At 36.4% G+C, this 20,105-nt stretch overlaps 1 protein-coding gene across 3 annotated transcripts in view; it reads right to left on the reverse strand.

The window, feature by feature from the left end:
* C8H11orf65 (chromosome 8 C11orf65 homolog) overlaps positions 1–20,105 on the reverse strand; it is a 133,869-nt gene that overhangs the window by 33,416 nt on the left and 80,348 nt on the right. For all 3 annotated transcript variants that reach the window (XM_059930393.1, XM_059930394.1, XM_059930392.1), the window contains 2 exons: positions 6,321–6,491; positions 368–423 (listed from right to left, as the gene is read on the reverse strand). In XM_059930393.1, coding sequence (XP_059786376.1) covers positions 368–423; positions 6,321–6,491 — 227 coding nt within the window. The remainder of the gene's footprint in view (positions 1–367; positions 424–6,320; positions 6,492–20,105) is intronic.

Consider the following 20,105-nt stretch of genomic DNA (forward strand, 5'->3'; position numbering starts at 1 on the left):
ATGAAAACTGTAATTAGGCTTTAGCTATGTTAGAATTATTGATACTTCTGGAATAGCATTTATTTTGCCAAGTGAAGTTTGCTCATTAAAAATTATTACTGAAACATGATATGCAACATTTTAAAAGGAGGATTCATTTTTTTAAAAAAAACATTTTATCCAACTCTAAATAAAATAGAAATTTTCCTTCTATTCCCAAATAACAATTTTATATATAAAGGCAAAAATGACTTGGCAAATTTATTTATGTCTATATACTGTGCAGAGTGCTAAAGTGTTTGTTAGGTGCTTAGAAATGTGTACATGTCTGGAAAGTATTGTTTTTGTTTATAAGAATTTCCCATTATTGCTAAAAAAAATCACCTACTTTTGAAGTTAGCTGAAGAGTTGCTTGTAGCAATTTCCTTCCAGTTGGCAATGTACCTAAGCACATTACATAGACATTCATTAAATTAAATTGATTTATTAGTAAGTAATAAATTGATTCATTAGTACATACTTAGACTACTTCTAAAATTCTACTTTATCTATGAAATCTTAGATTAATGGTGACATATTCACTAGTCCAAATGTTTAATTTCTTGACTTTCCCACCTCCAAGTAGCTCTCATGCACCTAAGGCAACCCATAGGACAAGGAGTTGGAGGAGGTATAAAAATGGTGCCCACCATCTACCACATTGGTGCCCTTTGGCCTCTCACCAGCACATGTCTCCTCATTTTATCCTGTTCCATTCCTGCTAGATCATATCCTCAACTGAGGGACAACTAAGATGTTAGTTAACTTCTAAATTAAAAGTACGAATGGAAAACTCTGAGAGGAAAAAAGTTATGGGAAAACTACAGCAACAAAACCTTCTCCTTGGTTCTGGATTGCCAGACCTACTGTCTCTGACATATAAATTTAAATCATTTGGTTTATGATCTTATTAGAGAAATGGTGCTGCCTTTGCTGTGTCCAGTAAACATGAGATCATATTTAAGCAGGGTACATGCAGTTGCCACTTCAGTTCCCTAAACAGAGACTGAAATAGGGAGACAGATGTAGCCCGAGAAGAGGTAGATAGGGAAGGACAAGTATGATGAACTACGAAGATGAGAGAAAGCTCCAAGGCCCAGGTTTCCTGTGACTTATTGCATCACATTTTGATCTCTGTATCCCCCTTTCCCAAGCCTCCTTTCTTACAACTGTACCCAAGAAATCAGGTAAGGAGTTGATCACAGCAGGTGCTAAAAGGAAGCTGGCTGAGAAAGGAGGAGGATTAGAATTGTCACATAATTCAGGAAACACTGATTTTCATTTGAATTATTTTTACTTTTGTTAACTTTGTATTCCTGAATTTTTTGTTATAAGAAGGTATATATTATGCAATGGTGTTTAATTGTAATAAAATACTGTGTCTAAGTCAGCTCGTTCTTGTTACTGCTACCTCTTGTTGCTCCAAGAACTTTATTCTGTGGCCTTAAATGAGATAGTGCTGGGTCACTGTTAAATGAAAAGATGCAAGATAACAGTAGGTGGTTTAAACCCTTTCCAGGACCTCTTAGTTGACAGTTCAATCTGGCTTAACCTTAAATTTAGGCAGACTTTGTGCTTTCAGTGGTTGCTCAGGAGCACTATGAATAGTGGGTGTCAATAACCCTGCTTCCTTAGATTTATATACTGAAAGATTTTCATTCCACCTTCAAGGCACCAAGATAAAGGACCTTTGATCAATTGTATGCTACACCCTGACAGTCTGGGGCAAAAACTTATGCCATATTTAAGGTTGATCACTGACCCTGCTTTACCTGAGATCAGGATATGAATTTATTCAATTGTTAAAAAAGAACTTCTCATCAGGAACATGACAGCAGTAGCCAAAGAGAAATCAAAGCTTTACACATAGAAGCAACAATCTGATTATAGCCTTATCATGCTGTTTATATAATAGAGCTGATCTGTCTTTCTAAGAAATTTTTGAAATTTTTTTTAGATACTAGCAGAGTAAAGTATATGTGGACTCTACCGTGGATCCCTCAGGAGTATAAATTTAACATCTTAATGGCCTGGGGAAAGTCCCTAGCCAGAGAGGCAACATAACTACCTGTCTTAGAAATCAAAGGGGCAGCTTCAGACATAGAAACTACCCACTGAGAGCTCTCACCAACAGGGTTAATAGAACATCAGGAAATTATTTAAGATATCCCAGCTGCTGACGACTTAATGGGTTATGTTAAATTTCACTTGCAGTTTGAAAAATATGAAGCTCCTGGAAGAGAAACATCCATCTCGCTAGAGAATACACCCCTGAAAATGCATCAGGATGAATGCCAGCAGTAGGCAGAGTAGCCACTCCGTGGCATTGTAAGTGACTCAGTAACAGCAATGCAGGCATTGCTTTATGTTCTAAGCACCTGCAGCAATGTATCTCTGGATACTACAGAATTTGCAGCAGTACTCATCAGTGTCCTTGAGTCCAAGAGTGAAGTTGGCTCTATCCAATCCATTCTTCAAAATTATAATAATATTGTACTCAATTGATATTGTTGCCCTGTGCATCTGAAGATGTACATGGTTTCTTCCCAGGAGAGCATTCACCTGTCATAACAAGGGGCTAGCACAGAAGCCTTTGGGAAGAAACTGGATTGTATCACTCAATATCAGTGTTCAACACATGTATGTCATTCTAATGGTCCAACTATCAAAAACTGTCTATAGATTTTGAAGGATACTCTCCAAGGAATTAGTGGCTACCAATTCTTCTGAAGGGAAAAATGACTTTGAAATTCTCATCAAATAAGGTATTATAAAGCCAGTTACAAATATCTAGACAACTACAAAGATCTAAGAGGAAAGTAGACTGTGGAGACCATAAATACACTGGGAAGAAGGTGCTCTCCTAATGTCTGCTCTCAGCTAGGGGAAGGTCTTTGCAAATTCTTGTCTTGCCTGAGATAATCAGTAGGCTGTGGTCAGTAATACTACTGAAATATTCCCAAATAATCATGCTGGATTCCATTTGAAATTTTTGTTGTCTAGAGATCAGTAGAAAAACTTGCTTTCTAACAATTCCAAGTGGGTGCCAAATTATGCTCAAGTCAGAGAACGAACTGATAGAGGTTGTACATAATTTGGAAACATGAGGTATCTGCATTTTTATTTATTTTATTTTTATTTATTTATTTACATCTTTATTGGAGTACAATTGCTTTACAATGTTGTGTTAGTTTCTGCTGTATAACAAAGTGAATCAGCTATATGTATACATATATCCCCATATATCCTCCCTCTTGCACCTCCCTCCCACCCTCCCTATCCCCCCCTCAGGTGGTCACAAAGCACCGAGCTGATCTCCCTGTGCTATGCAGCTGCTTCCCACTAGCTATCTATTTTACGTTTGGTAGTGTATCTATGTCAGTGCTACTCTCTCACTTCGTCCTAGCTTACTCTTCCCCCTCCCCGTGTCCTCAAGTCCATTCTCTATGTCTGCATCTTTATTCCTGTCCTGCCCCTAGGTTCATCAGAACCATTTTTTTAGATTCCATATATATGTGTTAAGATGCAGTATTTGTTTTTCTCTTTCTGACTTACTTCACTCTGTATGACAGACTCTAGGTCCATCCACCTCACTGCAAATAACTCAATTTCGTTTCTTTTTATGGCTAATATTCCATTGTATATATGTGCCACATCTTCCTTATCCATTCATCTGTCGATGGACACGTAGGTTGGTTCCAGGTCCTGGCTATTGTAAATAGTGCTGCAATGAACATTGGGGTACATGTCTCTTTTTTGAATTACGGTTTTCTCAGTAGTGGGATTGCTGGGTCATATGGTAGTTCTATTTTTAGTTTTTTAAGGAATCTCCATACTGTTCTCCATAGTGGCTGTATCAATTTACATTCCCACCAACAGTGCAAGAGGGTTCCCTTTTCTCCACACCCTCTCCAGTATTTATTGTTTGTAGATTTTTTGATGATGGCCATTCTGACCGGTGTGAGGTGATACCTCATTGTGGTTTTGATTTGCATTTCTCTGATAATTAGTGATGTTGAGCATCCTTTCATGTGTTTGTTGGCAATCTGTATATCTTCTTTGGAGAAATGTCTATTTAGGTCTCACCATATCAAAGCTAGATGTATTTTTCCCACTCCATATAGAGTATATGATACCAAAAAACCACTTCAAGTCTTCCTGGTTTATTCTGTTTTTATCCTTTTCTCCATGAAGGGAAGCAATTAGGAATCTTCTTCACCTACAGAGAAGGGTGTTAGGGGATGATAGTGGGGAAAGTCTTGTGTAGATTGAGATGCTCGTTTATTTATTCCCTTTGAACTCAATTGTTTTATTCTTTTGTGTTCCAGTAGTGATAGAATATAGGATACTGGGTGTGGATTATTTTGTAATCTTTCACTGAAGCTAGCTGTCCCTTTGCTGAATTAGCCAACTGTATAAGGGAAAGGCAGAGCAGGATTTCAAAAGCTTGCCTGAGAGAATTCTCTATCCTGCCCTCATAAGCTCATTCAAAATGGACCTCCCCTACCTCTCTCTCCTTTCTTTACCCTCTTAGGAAAGGAAAAAGTACAGCATTATGACTCCTTTCTTTGGATGTCATTTCTTCCATCATTATTACCATCTGTATTTATTCAGTGTCTCAGAAACCACAAATGTACTGTCTATAAGGAATCCCAGTACTATGGTCTGGACAAGATATTGGGGTTACTGAGTCATAAAATCTTTTCACTATTTATTAAAAAATATTTTAGCACATCTACTATGGGTGATTAGCTCTTTATTCCTTATCTTTCCTTTTTAATTTTTATTTTAATATATTCTTCCCATAATTATCTTTTTTTTCTATTATTCTTTTTTTCTCATTTTCCTTTTTTCTTAGTCATTCTTTCCCTTTTTTCTTTGTTTCCCTTATCTTTCCTTTTCTCATTGTTCTCTTCTCTGCTTCCTCTGACCTCTTTTTTCTGGTCTATTTTTCAATGGCGGTCAACCTAATTTTTCCTATTTCATGTTCTTATCTCCCTCTTCCAAATGTCTTCCTTTTTCTTATGTTTCTTTACTTACACCATCTTTGTTTTATTTTTCCTTCCTCTTCATCCATGCAGTATTCACATTCTTTATTGTAGCTGAGTAAATAGTGAATATTTTTAAAGCTTTATTGAGATATAATTAACATCCCATAAAATTTGCCCATTTAAAGTGTACAATTCAATGGCTTTTTAGTGTATTCACAGAGTTGTGCATCCATCACCACAATCAATTTTAGGACATTTCATTACTCCAAAAAGAAACTTCATACCCCTTAGCCATCACTTCCCAGTCCCCACAAATCTCTAAGCCTTAGGCAACCACTAATCTACTTTCTGTCTCTATATAATTTGCCTATTCTGGACATTTCATATAAATGGAGCCATACAATATGTGGTCCTTTGTGACCGGCTTCTTTTACTAAGAAGGTTCATCAGTGTTGTAGCATGATCAGCATTTCTTTTTATTGCCAAATAATATTCCATTGTATGGATATATCACATTTTAGTCATCAGCTGATGAATAGATTGTTTCTAATTCTTTGTTATTATGAATAATGATGTTATGAATATTCATGTACAAGTTTTTATGGACATGTGTTTTCATTTCTCTTGTGTATATACTGAGGAGTAGAAATGCTGGCTTGTATGGCAACTCTATGTTTAACCATTTGAGGAACTGCTGGATTGTTTTCCAAAATGGCTATACCATTGTACATTCCCACTAGCAGTATATAAGGGCTCCAATTTCTCCACATCCTTGCCAACACTGGTACCATATGTCTTTTTAATTATACCTATCTTTGTGGGTATGAAATAGGATATTATTGTGGTTTTGATTTGCATTGCCCTGATAGCTATATGAAGTATTTTTTAATTTCCATCACACAAAATAGGCTAAAAATGTTTTTCAAGGGCCGAAGTAGGTCACTGAAAAATTATTATTTTTTAATGTCCCACACAGGAAGATTGGTGAATACAGGCTGAGGAAATTCTTTATATTATTAATTTCATGTTCTTAGCCTTGTTTCTATATCCCAAAGTAAGAAGTAAAGCAGACTTAGACTAAGGCATAAGAATAAAGTCTGTTAATAAAGAACACACAAATCTATTTTTCTTTTCTCTACTTTTAGATTATCCCTTTTTTATCTTTCTTCCTCATTTCCTCTTATTTTCTTTCTAGACAGATAATAAATATTCAAGTTTTTTTTTGAAGATTCAACATGAGAGTAGGAAATATTAGAAAGAAAAATACCTGATGCCTGCCCTCGCTCCCCAAGAATAGCAACATGTATTTACTCATCAAAGTTGAGTGTGTTTGTCCAGTTCAGCACTTCATCCACTTCCCATTCCATCACAGAATCTATTCCACCATCTTCGAAAGCTTTTATTAGCCCTTTTGTTGCTGTGTGAATTAAACCTAGAGTTTCATGATTTGTTGACTTAGCCTCCAGGGTTCCTGTGTAGTACCTACATAGAGGAAAGGAAGGGAGATGTAAATCCTTTGAAATATGTGACTGCTAGTGGACGCAGTTAATCTGTATATTATTGCTGTGAAACTATTTACATAGTAAACCAAGTTTTCATCCTATTTAATTCAAATACTGCTAAGCCAAGTTGTATGTGATGGCATCGTCTGGAAAAAACAAAGGAACTTAATCAGCCACACTAACCAGAGAAGCCTCATTTCAAAATCACCTCTCAGTAAGTTGTACTGTTGTGATACAAAGAAAAGCTAAGTATTAAATCACTGAATCATAGAATTATAGAGTCAAAGGATCTTGGAGATTACTACCCCAATTGTTTCATAGGTGATGCAATAAATACTGGAAGAGTGACCTTTACAAAGTCATGTGGCTAATGGCAGATAGGATGTGAGAAGGGAAGGGGAAAAAGGAAAGAGAGTAAGAGGTAAAAGGAAGAGTGATATTAACATCTTCTTTTGTGTCAGGTACTTTTTATACATTATTTTTAATTCTCTTTAAAAAGATAGCTTTTTAGTTTTTGTTTCTTTTTTAAAAATTATTTATTTATTTATGTATTTATTTATGACTGTGTTGGGTCTTCGTTTCTGTGCGAGGGCTTTCTCTAGTTGCGGCAAGCGGGGGCCACTCTTCATCGCGGTGCATGGACCTCTCACTATCGCGGCCTCTCTTGTTGAGGAGCACAGGCTCCAGACGCGCAGGCTCAGCAATTGTGGCTCACGGGCCTAGTCGCTCCGCGGCATGTGGGATCTTCCCAGACCAGGGCTCGAACCCGTGTCCCCTGCATTAGCAGGCAGATTCTCAACCACTGTGCCACCAGGGAAGCCCCGCTTTTTAGTTTTTTTGTCAGTTATTTTTATTCCCATTTTATGAACGAGAAAATTAAGACTTGGAAAAGTTAAGAAATTGTTCAAGATCATGTAAGTAGTAAACATGTATATATCAGAGCCAGTATTCAAATCTGACTCCAAGTCCAGACTCCTTTGGCAACACTGTTCTATCTTATATTAGTCTAAGCACATAAATGAATGCATCCACTGAACATGAGCTGAGTAGAGAGAAGTTAGTACCAGGAATATTAAAATATAGTGGGTTTTTTTTGTTTGTTTGTTTGTTTTCCATTTTAAGGTCTACATTGGTATTCCTTTTTAAAGGTTAACCTATTCTGAAATTTTGTATTAATTTATTAATTTGACACATTTATTGGAAGTGGCTTAGACGTGGTGTAGAGCAAGGACTGGTATCAAACTACCTGGCTTTGAATCTTGCTTCTATAATTTACTAGCTATATAATCTTTACCAAATAAGCTAGCCTTTCTGGGCATGTGTCCTCTTCCTTCAAATGGTGATCATAATACTACCACCTCTGCCTATGTTATCTTCTAGGAGTTTTATGGTTTTAGATCTTACATTTAGGTCTTCAATCCATTTTGAGTTCATTTTTGTGTATGGTGTGAGGAAATATTCTAATCTCATTCTTTTACATGGAGCTGTCCAGTTTTCCCAGCACCACTTACTGAAAAGACTGTCTTTTCTCCATTGTACATTCTTGCCTCCTTTGTTGTGGGTTAATTGACTGTAAGTGTGTGGGTTTATTTCTGGGCACTCTATTCTGTTCCATCCATCTATGTGTCTGTTTTTGTGCTAGTACCATACTGTTTTGATTACTGTAGACTTGTAGTATAGTTTGAAGTCTGGGAGAGTGATACCTCCAGCTCTGTTCTTCTTTCTCAAGATGCTTTGGCAGTTCGGGGTCTTTTGTGGTTCCATATAAATTTAGGATTATTTGTGCTAGTTCTGGGGAAAATGTCCTGGGTATTTTGATAGAGATTGCATTAAATCTGTAGATTGCTTTGGGTAGTATGGTCATTTTAACAATACTAATTCTTCCAATCCAAGAACATGGTATATCTTTCCATTTTTTTGTATCATTTTCAAATTCCTTCATCAGTGTTTTACAGTTTTTAGAGTATAGGTCTTCACCTCCTTGGTTAAGTTTATCTCCACGTATTTTATTCTTTTAGATGTGATTTTACATAAGTTATAGCAATTTTTTTGGATATGTCTCCTAAGGCAAAAGACATAAAGTCAAAAATAAACAAATGGGACTTAATTAAACTTAAAATCTTTCCACAGCAAAGGAAACTATCAACAAAATGAAAAGGCAACCTACTGAATGGGAGAAAATATTTGCAAATAATATGACTGATAAGGGATTAATATCCAAAATATATAAACAGCTCATACAACTCAATATCAAAAAACCAAACAATGCAATTTAAAAAATGAACAGAAGATCTGAATAGATATTTTTCCAAAGAAGACATACAGGTGGCACATGAAAAGATGCTCAACATCGCTAATCATTCGAGAAATGTAAATCAAAACCACGATGAGATATCACCTCACACCTGTCAGAATGTTGATCAAAAAGTCTACAAATAACAAATTTTGGTGGGGATATGGAGAAAAGGGAACACTTGTACAAATGTAAATTGGTGCAGCCACTATGGAAAACAATATAGAGGTTCCTCAGAAAACTAAAAATAGAACTACCATATGATCCAGCAATTCCACTGCTGGGTATATATAATCCAAGGAAAATGAAAACACTAATTTGAAAAGATACATGCATCCCAATGTTCATAGCAGGGTTATTTACAATAGCCAAGACATGGAAGCAACTTAAGTGTCCATCAACAAATGAATGGATAAAGAAGATGTGGTATATATATATATACAATGCAATATTAGCCATAAAAAAGAATGAAATTCTACTGTTTGCAAAAACATGAATGGACCTAAAGAGTATTATGCTAAGTGAAATAAGTCAGACAGAGAAAGACAAATACTCTATGTTATCACTTATATGTGGAATCTAAAAACTAAAACAAGTGAATGTGTATAACAAAAGAGAAACAGACCCACAGATATAGAGAACAAACTAGTAGGTTACCAGTGAGGAGAGGGAAGGGGGAGGGGCAACATAGGGGTAGGGGATTAAGAGAGACAAACTACTATGTATAAAATAGATAAGCAACAAGGATATATTGTACAGTACAGGAAAATATAGCCATTGTTTTATAATAACATTCAATGGAGTATAATCTTAAAAAATATTGAATCACTATGTTGTACACTTGAAACTAATATAATATTGTAAATCAATTATACTTCAAAAAAACCCACTACTTCCTCCTAGCTTTCTTGAGAGGTTTAGAAGTGTAAATCCCTGTAAAGCATTTAGGACAAAGACTAGCACATAGTAAACATTCAATAAAAGAAGGCTTATATAATCCTGTGGCAAGAAATATGACAGTGACGAGATATGTCCCTGCACTCATGAAGTTTCTGCTTTGTCAGACTTTAAATGGACATAATCCATGAGATTAAAAAAAAAGGAACAGCATCCAGGTTTCCAGCTCTAATCTTAGGTGTTTGTATATTTGGGAAGGTAAAACACGGAGGAATTCATAAAAAAGGCATTCACCCCCAGCCTTCCAGCATTTTTGATTTCTAAATGCATTTTTGTTATGGCATGAGAATTAATTAATAAATCTGGGCCAATGGGTACCATCATTTGTTCATTCATTCATTTAAAACATGGGTGCCTATTATGTTCAGGGAATAGAGAATATCTATTTTTGCTCTCATACTTTGCTTAAAGAGAATTATAAAACTTATTTCAATAATGTAATTCTGTTTTGAACTCTTTAAAAATTAGTCACTATTAAGTGGTCTATAATAGTCATAAAACAAGTTAGCAAGTATGAACAGAATTTCAAATACAGTAGTGATCAGAAATAAAGATTGCTTTATAATACTCATAACTTGTTTTATAAATAGAGTGGTATTTTAAAAAGAAAACAAATACAATATAAAATTTGACTTTATAAATAATATTGCAATATATTCACTTTAAAATGTTCTCATATTTTTTCTAAACTAAAAAATTTAATGTTTAAAATTTTAAATTAAACTTTTTCTAAATATCACGACAGGGAGAGAAGTTTAAATGCAAAGACCTAGTAAGAACAAAGGTTGAAATTGGAAATGAGGTTAAGGAGAGCTAAGATCTCTAGGTACACAGGAAAGGAACAGATGTGAAAATCAGAATTCTTTCAGTAAAACAGAGGTTAAAAAAAAATCAAGGTTTTGTTGATTTTGTTAACTGTTGATTCTCAGCAACAGTCAAATGGAAGGGTTTAAATGCCATCAATTACCAAAGCACACAAAATAAAATTTCTCATTCATCCCCTGCAACCTTACAAAAAGGAAACAACACTCAGCCATAAGGATTAATGCATTCATTCATTCAGCAAGCAAGCAACATATATTCATTAAGCATCTACTGTGTCTGAGGCCCAGTGCTAATTAAGAAATAGCACAGAATCTCTGTTCTTTAGGCACTAAAAGTCCTAGTGGAGATGGCAGACAAATATACAGATAATTGCAAAAACATGACAATTGAGTATATAAAAGATCTATGGGGCACATCAAAAGGAAGTGCTTAACTATGCCTAGGTATGTCAGGGAAGGCTTCAGAAGGAGATATTTGAGCCAAGTATCAAAAGATGAAGATCTTGTTGCCATGTAGCTGGAGCTAGAAAAGAGCAACCTAAGGATAAAGAATATCATGTGGGATGTAGGTGATGGGGAGCCCCTAACATGTTTCAGGTAAGGAAGTGATTTAATTTATGTTTTAAAAAATCACCTCTGTCTTTATATAGAGATGGAGAAGATATTAGAGACAAAGAGACCAATTATAAGGACTTGGCAGGTGAAGTAGAGTTGAGAATGATGAGATGCTACAGTGGGGAGTGAGAGAAATGTCAGACTTGGGAGATATTTTGGAAGCACAGTTAATAGAACCTAATGACAGATTACACATAAGAGCTTATGAAAGGTAAGAAGGCTAGGACAACATCTACATTTCTGGCTTGGATGACTAGGTAAATGATGGTGCCATAAACTGAGGCCAGGAGGAATACTGAAAAGAAACCAGTTTTATGATGTGAAAGATAAGAAATTCAGTTTGGGACCTGTTGAGTTTGAGATGGAAATGGCCATATAATTAGAAATACAGAGCTCAATTATGGATGAGGATTGTTTTGAGAATAAATAAACATAGGAAAGAGAGAAGAAATAAAAAAGATTATTATTCATGTGCATTGGCTTATTACTAGATGGCTCCCAGCTGGTGCTATACCTGAGCTTCAGCAAGTCTTACCACCATTCTGTCAAAGCCAGCTGTTCCTAGGTAACGATGAGTGTATTTTGTTGTTCTGAGCCCATTACCACAATTCCTTTGCTGTACATCGGCCTCCTGGTTGTAGATAATGTTGTATGTAATAAAATGATGATGGATAAGACATTCCGTAATGAATGGTATTGCCATCCCTGTAACCCTGGCCCCTTCGGGCAATCACTGAGTAGTGGCGGAAAATGCGGACATCCACGGGATGGATCATCTTCTCCATCTGACTACTGACAGCTTTTTGCCTTATCTGAGCCCTTTGGAGGACAGTCACAAGGACGCCAATATATTTAGTGCCCGTTCTGAGTATATCTCTCCCCAGACCTAATCACCAGTTTTCCAACTTATTTCCGAGTCCCTAATCAGCTGAGAAACTTTTAGCTACTGCCCACAGTCAATAAGATCCCAACCCCCCTTGTATATGAAGTGGAGCTTCCCTCAGTTGTGCTCACTGGGAGAATATCCTTTCACCATTTTCTGGGCCAGTTGAGGGATTGTAATCTAGTGACTGTCTGTTTTTGGATGTTGCCAGCATCCTGTGCAGATCCACGGTGAATTAGACCTAATATACTCTCCCTCTGTTAACATGTCACAAGTGACTCCTCATGAAGCCAGAAGTATGGAGATGAAGAGGAGCCAATGTAGCATAAGTAGGTGTTGAAGAAGTCTGGGCCACCTGCTCATACAGCTTACCTTTGGGCTTCTGGACCTTCTCAGACCCATTCTCATATATACATCTACTTTATACTGAAATGAGGCTGTCTACTCTGTTTTACGGTTCAATGGATTAGATAAAATCCAGGTCAGTTCATAATCACATAGCACTTGGTATCCTACTGACAAGCTTCCAGTCTCTACCAGGACCCAGTAGCAAGCCTGGAACAAATTTTCAAATAGTTTTTGACAGCGATGGGCACTACCTTACTCCTAAACCCTAGAGGTCTGTGCTATGATCCTCCTATTAGGGCTCTTTAGAGGCTCCATACAGTCTTTCACTGTGTGCCAGAGACATTTCCAATACTGTTGGGACCGCTGGGCTATAAAGCCCAAGTGGTAGGGCAGCTTGACCACATTGTGAACCTGCTACCATGGTTTTTCTTACACCATGTCCCACTGGCACCTGCTAGCATTATTAATTACCTAGTAAATGGGTTAGAGCAGCATGCTCAAATGTGGCATATTTTACCTCCCAAATCCAGAGAGTGTTGTGTGTCTTCAAGGTGCAAGGTACAGAATCTTGTCTCTCACTTTAGAAAGTATATCCCAAAATGTCTATAAGCTTCAGCTATGTGGCAGACCCTTAACTTTTTGCCAAGTTTATCTCCCTCCCTCCTTCTAGTGTGTATTTGTCTTGTTAAGTCATCTAGGGAGTTGTCATTTTCTACTCACCATGGTCAATTAGTATAAGGTCACCAGCGTAAAGGACAGGCATGATGTTTTATGGGAACTGAGATGCCATGCCCCTGGGGACAAGAGCAGGAAAGCTGACATGGCTCTGAGAGCAAGATGTAAAGATACACTCTGTTATTTCCATGTAAATGCAAACTCTTCTCTTTTTGTTTACTGATCAGGATAGGAAAGAACACATTTGCCAGGTCAAAAGCAGCCTAACAGATGCCAGGGACAGTGTTGATTTGCTCCATTAAAGAAACCACATCTGGAGGAAGCTTAGCTACAATTTGTGTCACCACCTGACTTCTACCACTTCAAAGTTCCATTATTCCCAGTAAACTAAAGGAGCCAATTCCATCACAATTTTCCCCACTGTCATCTTCAGTCTACAAAGAACAGCCACCACAAGTTCATCAAGAATTCTGCTGCTCCCCTAATTGCTTAATAACCTGATGAAGAGGATATCCTCTGGGGCCCACTGCGGTTATAGCCAGTGGGTGGCTAAACATATTGCACATAATAGGAACAAACATATGCATTCCCCAAGCCTTTAGAAATCCTTTTCTACAGTATACTAGAGAAGTTCAGGCATTTTGTAACTGTAGAGCTTTGGTTGAATTCAGGCTTTGATTAGCCAACCTAACAGACCAAACACCATTTCTGTTGTTGTTTTGGTTGTTTGGTTTTTTTTGGCCGCACCGTGTGGCTTGCAGGATCTTAGTTCCCTGACCAGGGATCGAACCCGTGCCCCCTGTGGTGGAAGCTCAGAGTCCTAACCACTGGACCTCCAGGGAAGTCCTTAAACACCATTTATTTCTGGATACTCAAGCCAACACATTAAATCCCTAATCTCAGGTGAGTGTGGCCATATCAATAAATTCAGCCTGGTCAACTTCTGAACACCTTAGAATCCACATTCACACATGCTTCTGAGCTCCTGTCAATACAGATTGTTAAACTCTCGAAACTCTTTTGGTTTATAAATGTCATCTCCTCCTGGAGTAGATCTTGTTCCTCTCTGTCTGGACTGTCCTGAGATATGTCTCAGTGTGGACTGGAGGCATTGAGGAAATGGTTGTGGGGGAATCCTAAGGAGAATCAGCGTAAGTGTGTGGGGCAACTGAGCCAGGTGCAGTCATTGAAAGGCCTTTATGCAGAGAAGGGCTGGTTTCCTCAAAACAGGGAGGAAGGGTTTCCTCCATCAGCAGGAGAGTTTGAAGGCTCGAGGTTCTCAGCTTTGTCTATGCCTGCCCAAGTATCCACATCCCAGTTCTCACTGTTCCACTTCTTCCCCGCTAATGTCCTTAGCTAGCTTAGGGCACAAGACCTGTCTAGGTCTTTTGGTTGCACTGCAAGCCCTATGACTTTGTGACCCTTTCAACTTGCCCCTGGATTGCCTCCAACTCACCCTGCAACCACAGGAGATGAAGGGTTACTCCATGGAGATCTTCTGATTGTCTGATCATGTTCTTAAAAATTTTTTTTACAACTTAGTGAGGTATAAGTGATATACAGTAGACTGTATTTAAGCTGTACAATTTGAACAGTTTTGACATAAATATACACCTGTGAACCAATCACTGTAATAAAAGAAACAAACATATCCATCACCCCCCCAGAGTTCCTTGTGCTACTTTGTTATCCTTCCCTCCCTCCTTTCCCCCACCCGCATCTCCAGACAACTACTCATCTGCTTTGTGTCATTCTAGATTTCTTTGTATTTTCTAGAATTTCATGTAAATGAAATCATATAATATGTACTCTTTTTTGACTGGTTGCTTTCATTCAGCATCATTATTTTGAGATTCATCCATGTTGTTATGTATGAACAATTCATTCCTTTGTACTGCTGAGTAGTATTCCTTTGTGTAGATATATCACAATTTGTTTATCCATTGACATTTGGGTTGATGGGTTGATGGGTTGTTTCTGGTTTTGGTCTATTAGAAATAAAGCAGCTGGGCTTCCCTGGTGGCGCAGTGGTTGGGAGTCTGCCTGCCGATGCAGGGGACACGGGTTCGAGCCCTGGTCTGGGAGGATCCCACATGCCGCGGAGCGGCTGGGCCCGTGAGCCACAATTACTGAGCCTGCGCGTCTGGAGCCTGTGCTCCGCAACGGGAGAGGCCGCGATGGTGAGAGGCCGGCGCACCGTGATGAGGAGTGGCCCCCGCTTGCCGCGGCTGGGGAGAGCCCTCGCACAGAGGCGAGGACCCAACATAGCCATAAATAAAAAAAAAAAAATAATAATAATAATAATAATAATTAAAAAAAAGAAAGAAAGAAAGAAAGCAGCTATGAACTTGCATTACAATCTATCTGTAGACATGTTTTTATTTCTCTTGGGTAGATATCTGAGTAGAATGGCTGGATTTAATAGTAGATGTGTGTAACTTGTATAATTAAAAAAAAACTGTCAAACTGTTTTCCAAAGTGTGTGTACCAGTTTGCATTTGTTCCATATCCATGCCAATAATTGGTATGACAGACTATTTTAGCCATTCTAGTGGTTGTGCAGTGGTATCTCATTACAGTTTTGTTTTGCACTTTCCTAATGACTAATGATGATAGTCATTAGTTCACTTGTGCTTTTTTGCTATCTGTATATTCATTGGTAGAGTGTTCAGATCTTTTGCCCATTTTAAAATTAGGTTGTATTCTTATCACTGAATTTTGAGAGTTTTTTTTTTTTACATATTCTAGATACAAGACTTTTATCATGTACATATTTTGCAAATGTTCTCTTCCTGTGACTTGCATTCTTATTTTTGCAAAAGTGTCTTAGGAGAGCAAAAGCTTTTAACTTTGATGAAGTGCAATTTAACAATCTTTTCTTTTATACTTAATGCCTTCTGTGTCCTATTTAAGAAATCTTTGCCAGAAACAAAGTCACTAAGATTTTCTTGTTTGCTTACTTTTGGATATTTTATGGTGTTAACTCTCATTTTTTTAAGGTCTCATAAAGTGCTTTTATTTTATGATTTTTTTCAGATATATACATACTTTTCAGATTATTTTACATTACAGGTTATTACAAGATATTGAATATAGTTCCCTATATTATACAGTAAATCCTTGTTTCTTATCTATTTAATGTATAGTAGTTTGTATCTGTTAATGCCATCTCCTAAATTATCCCTCTCCACACTTTCCCCTTAGGTAATCATAAATTTGTTTTCTATGTATGTGAGTCTGATTCTGTTTTGTATATAGTTTCATTTGTATTATTTTTAGATGCCACATATAAGGGATATCATGTAATATTTGTCTTTTCTCTGTCTGACTTATTTCACTTAGTATGATATTCTCTAGGTCCATTCATGTTGTTACAAATGGCATTATTTTATTCTTTCTTATGGCTAATATTCCATTATATATATATATATATATATATATATATATATATATATATATATATATATATATATATAAAAAACACATCTTCTTAAACCAATTGTCTGTTGATGGGCTTGGGTTGTTTCCATACCTTGGTTATTGTAAATAGTGGTACTATGAACATTGGGGTACATGTATCTTTTCAAATTAGCGTTTCTGTCTTTGCTGGATATATGTTCAGGAATGGGATTGCTGGATCATATGGTAGCTCCTTTTTAGTTCAAGGAACCTCCATACTGTTTTCCATAGTGGCTGTACCAATTTACATTCCCACCAACAGTGTAGAGGGTTTCCTTTTCTCCACACCCTCTCCAGCATCTATTATTTGTAGACTTTTTGGTGATTGCCATCCTGACAGGTGTGAGGTGATACCTCATTGTGGTTTTGATTTGCATTTCTTTAATAATTAGCGATGTTGAGCATCTTTTCATGTGCCTGTTGGTCATCTGTATGTATTCTTTGGAGAAATGTCTATTTAGGTCTTCTGCCCACTTTTTGGTTGGGTTGTTTGTTTTTTTGATATTGAGTTGTATGCACTATGGTGTTAATTCTTATATTTAGATCTATGATCTTTTCCAAATGAATTTTATATATGATGTGAGATAAGGATCAAGATTCATTTCTCTGCATTTGAGTATCCAATTTGTTGAAAAGAATATCCTTTTCCAATTAAATTGCCATGGCACCTGTGTTGAAACTCAATTAATAATATGTGTGTGGGTCTATTTCTCAACTGTCTATTCTGTTCCATTGATCTGTATGTCTATCTTAATGCCAATACCACAATGTCTTTTTTTAAAATAAATTTATGTATTTTATTTATTTTTATTTTTGGCTGTGTTGGGTCTTCATTGCTGCATGTGGGCTTTCTTTAGTTGCGGTGAGGGGGGTACTCTTCATTGTGGTGCACGGGCTTCTCATTGTGGTGGCTTCTTTTGTTGCAGAGCATGGGCTCTAGGCGTGCAGTCTCAGTAGTTGTGGCACACAGGCTTAGTTCCTCCATGGCATGCGGGATCTTCCTGGACCAGGGATTGAACCCATGCCCCATGCATTGGCAGGCGAATTCTTAACCACTTCTCCACCAGGGACCCCCCACAGGTCTTGATTACAGTAGTTTTATAATAAGTCTTAAAATCAGGTAATGTTAAGTTCTCCAAATTTTTTTCCAAAATTATTTTGATTATTCTAGTTCCTTTTGCATTTACATATAAATTTTCAAATCAACTTGTCAAATTCCACAACAAAACCTGCTGGAAATTTTGATTGTGATTACATTGACTGTATACATCAATTTGGAGAGAACTGACATCTTAATGATATTGAGTCTTCTGGTCCATTAATACCTTATGGCTATTTGTTTATTAAGTCTTCTCTAAGTTTTATCAGCAATATTTATTACTTTTCAGTGTACAGGTCATGTAGATTTTCCCCTCAGTTTATGCCTAGGTATTTCATATTTTCTGATGCTACTGTAAATGTCTTTGTTGTTTGTTGCAATACAATTGGTTTCTGTATCTCACAACCTTGATAAACTCACCTATTAGTTCCAGTAGCTTTTTAGTAGATTCCTTCGAATTCTGTACTTAGATGATCATGTCAACTGTGAACAAAGACTGTTTTAGTTCTTCCTTTCCAATCTCAGTGTCTCCCCCACCACTCTGCCCTGCCACCCTTATTGCACTGACTAGGACTTCAATGTAATGTTGTAAAGAAGTGGTGAGTGCAGACATCCTTGCCTTGTTCCTGATCTTAGAGAGAAAGCATTCAGCCATTCACCATTAAGTATCATGTTGGCTGCAGGCTTTTTATAGATGCCCTTCATCAAGTTGAGGAGGCTCTCATATTTTCCTAGTTTGCCAAGAGTTTTCATTACAAATGGTAATTTTGTAAGTACTTTCTCTGCATCTTTTGAGATGATCGTATCCAGTTTTGTTTTTTAAGTCTGTTAATATGGTGGATTGCATTGATTGATTTCCAAATGTTAAACCAATATTGTATTCCTGGGTTAAACTCCATTTGTCTATAATGTTATTTATCATCATGTATCTATGCTCATGAGAGATATTGGTTGTTATTTTCTTGTAATATCTTTTTTTCTCATAAGCCTTGAGTGGTTTATATCCAATAACACTTGCCTCATAGAAAATGCCATAAATTTTCCTGTAAGTACTTCTTTAGCTGCATCCCCTAATTTTAATATGTTGTATTTTCATTTTTTATTAAATCAAAAATATTTTCAAGTTCCTCTTGTGACTTCTTTGACTCATGGATTATTTAGATATATGCTGTTTAATATCCAAATATTTGGAGGTTTTCCAGAAATTTTTCAGTTATTTTATTCTGTTTTAAATTCTTTTTTAATCTCATCATGATCAGAGAACCTCCTTTGTATGATTTTAATTCTTTTAAATTTGTGGATATTTGTTTTATGGCTCAGAATATGGTGTATATTGGTGAATGTTTCATGTGCACTTGAAAAGAATGTGTTTTCTTTTGTTGGGTTCAGTGCTCTATAAATGCCAATTATGTCAAGTTGGTTGACAGTGTTGCTCAAGTCTTCTACATCTTTACTAATTTATTGTCCACTTGTTATATCAATTACTAAGAAAAGGGTTTTGAAATCTCTGACTATAATTTTGGATTTGTCTATTTCTCCTTTCAGTAGTAGTTTTTGTTTCATGTATTTTGAAGCTCTGTTATTAGGTAAACAAGCATTTAGGATTATGTTCTCTTGATGAATTTACCCCTCTTTATTACTTTGTTTGATATTAATATAGTCACTCCAGCTTTCTTTTGATTACTGTTAGCATAGTCCTCTTCCATGCTTTTAATTTTAACCTATTTGTGCTCTTAGTTCTTGTACGTAACGTATAGTTGGGTCTTGCTTCCTTATCCAGTCTGTCAGTCACTGTCTTTATTTGGGATGCTTAGACCATTTACATTTAATATGATTGTTGATGTGGTTGGTTTTAATCTACATCATGCTATTCATTGTATATTTGTCCTCCCAGTTCTTGTTTCCTTTCCTCATCCAAGAGAGGATGGATTGTTTGTTATGATTCTATTTTATTTTCATTATTATCTTATTAGGTTTACATATTGCTTGTTGTTGATTTTATGGTTGCTTTAGGGTTTGTGGTATATATATTTAACTCTCATGGTCTACTTCAAGCAATATTATACCACTTCATGTGTAGTATAAGGATCTTCCAGCAGTACATTTCCATTTCATCTTTCTCAACCTTTGTGGTATTGTTATCATATATTTACTTCTGCACTGTTAAAATTTGTAAATACCATAATACATTTTCACTGTTTCTGCTTTAAATAGTAAATTACCTTAAAAATGTTTTTGAACTTTATTCAGTAATTGCATCTATATGTTGATATTGTATTGTGATGTTTTGGAACTATTTACTTGTAATGTCAGAAAAAATAAGCAATTATGTTTTGTTTGATGAAGATTTTCAATATAAGAGAAAAGGAGTATAACTGTGGAATCAGGAACTGATTGGAAACATCAATATTAACTCATTAGTTTAAAATGTAATACCTATC

The sequence above is a fragment of the Balaenoptera ricei genome, chromosome 8, assembly GCF_028023285.1.
Source record: "Balaenoptera ricei isolate mBalRic1 chromosome 8, mBalRic1.hap2, whole genome shotgun sequence".
Classification (NCBI taxonomy): domain Eukaryota; kingdom Metazoa; phylum Chordata; class Mammalia; order Artiodactyla; family Balaenopteridae; genus Balaenoptera; species Balaenoptera ricei.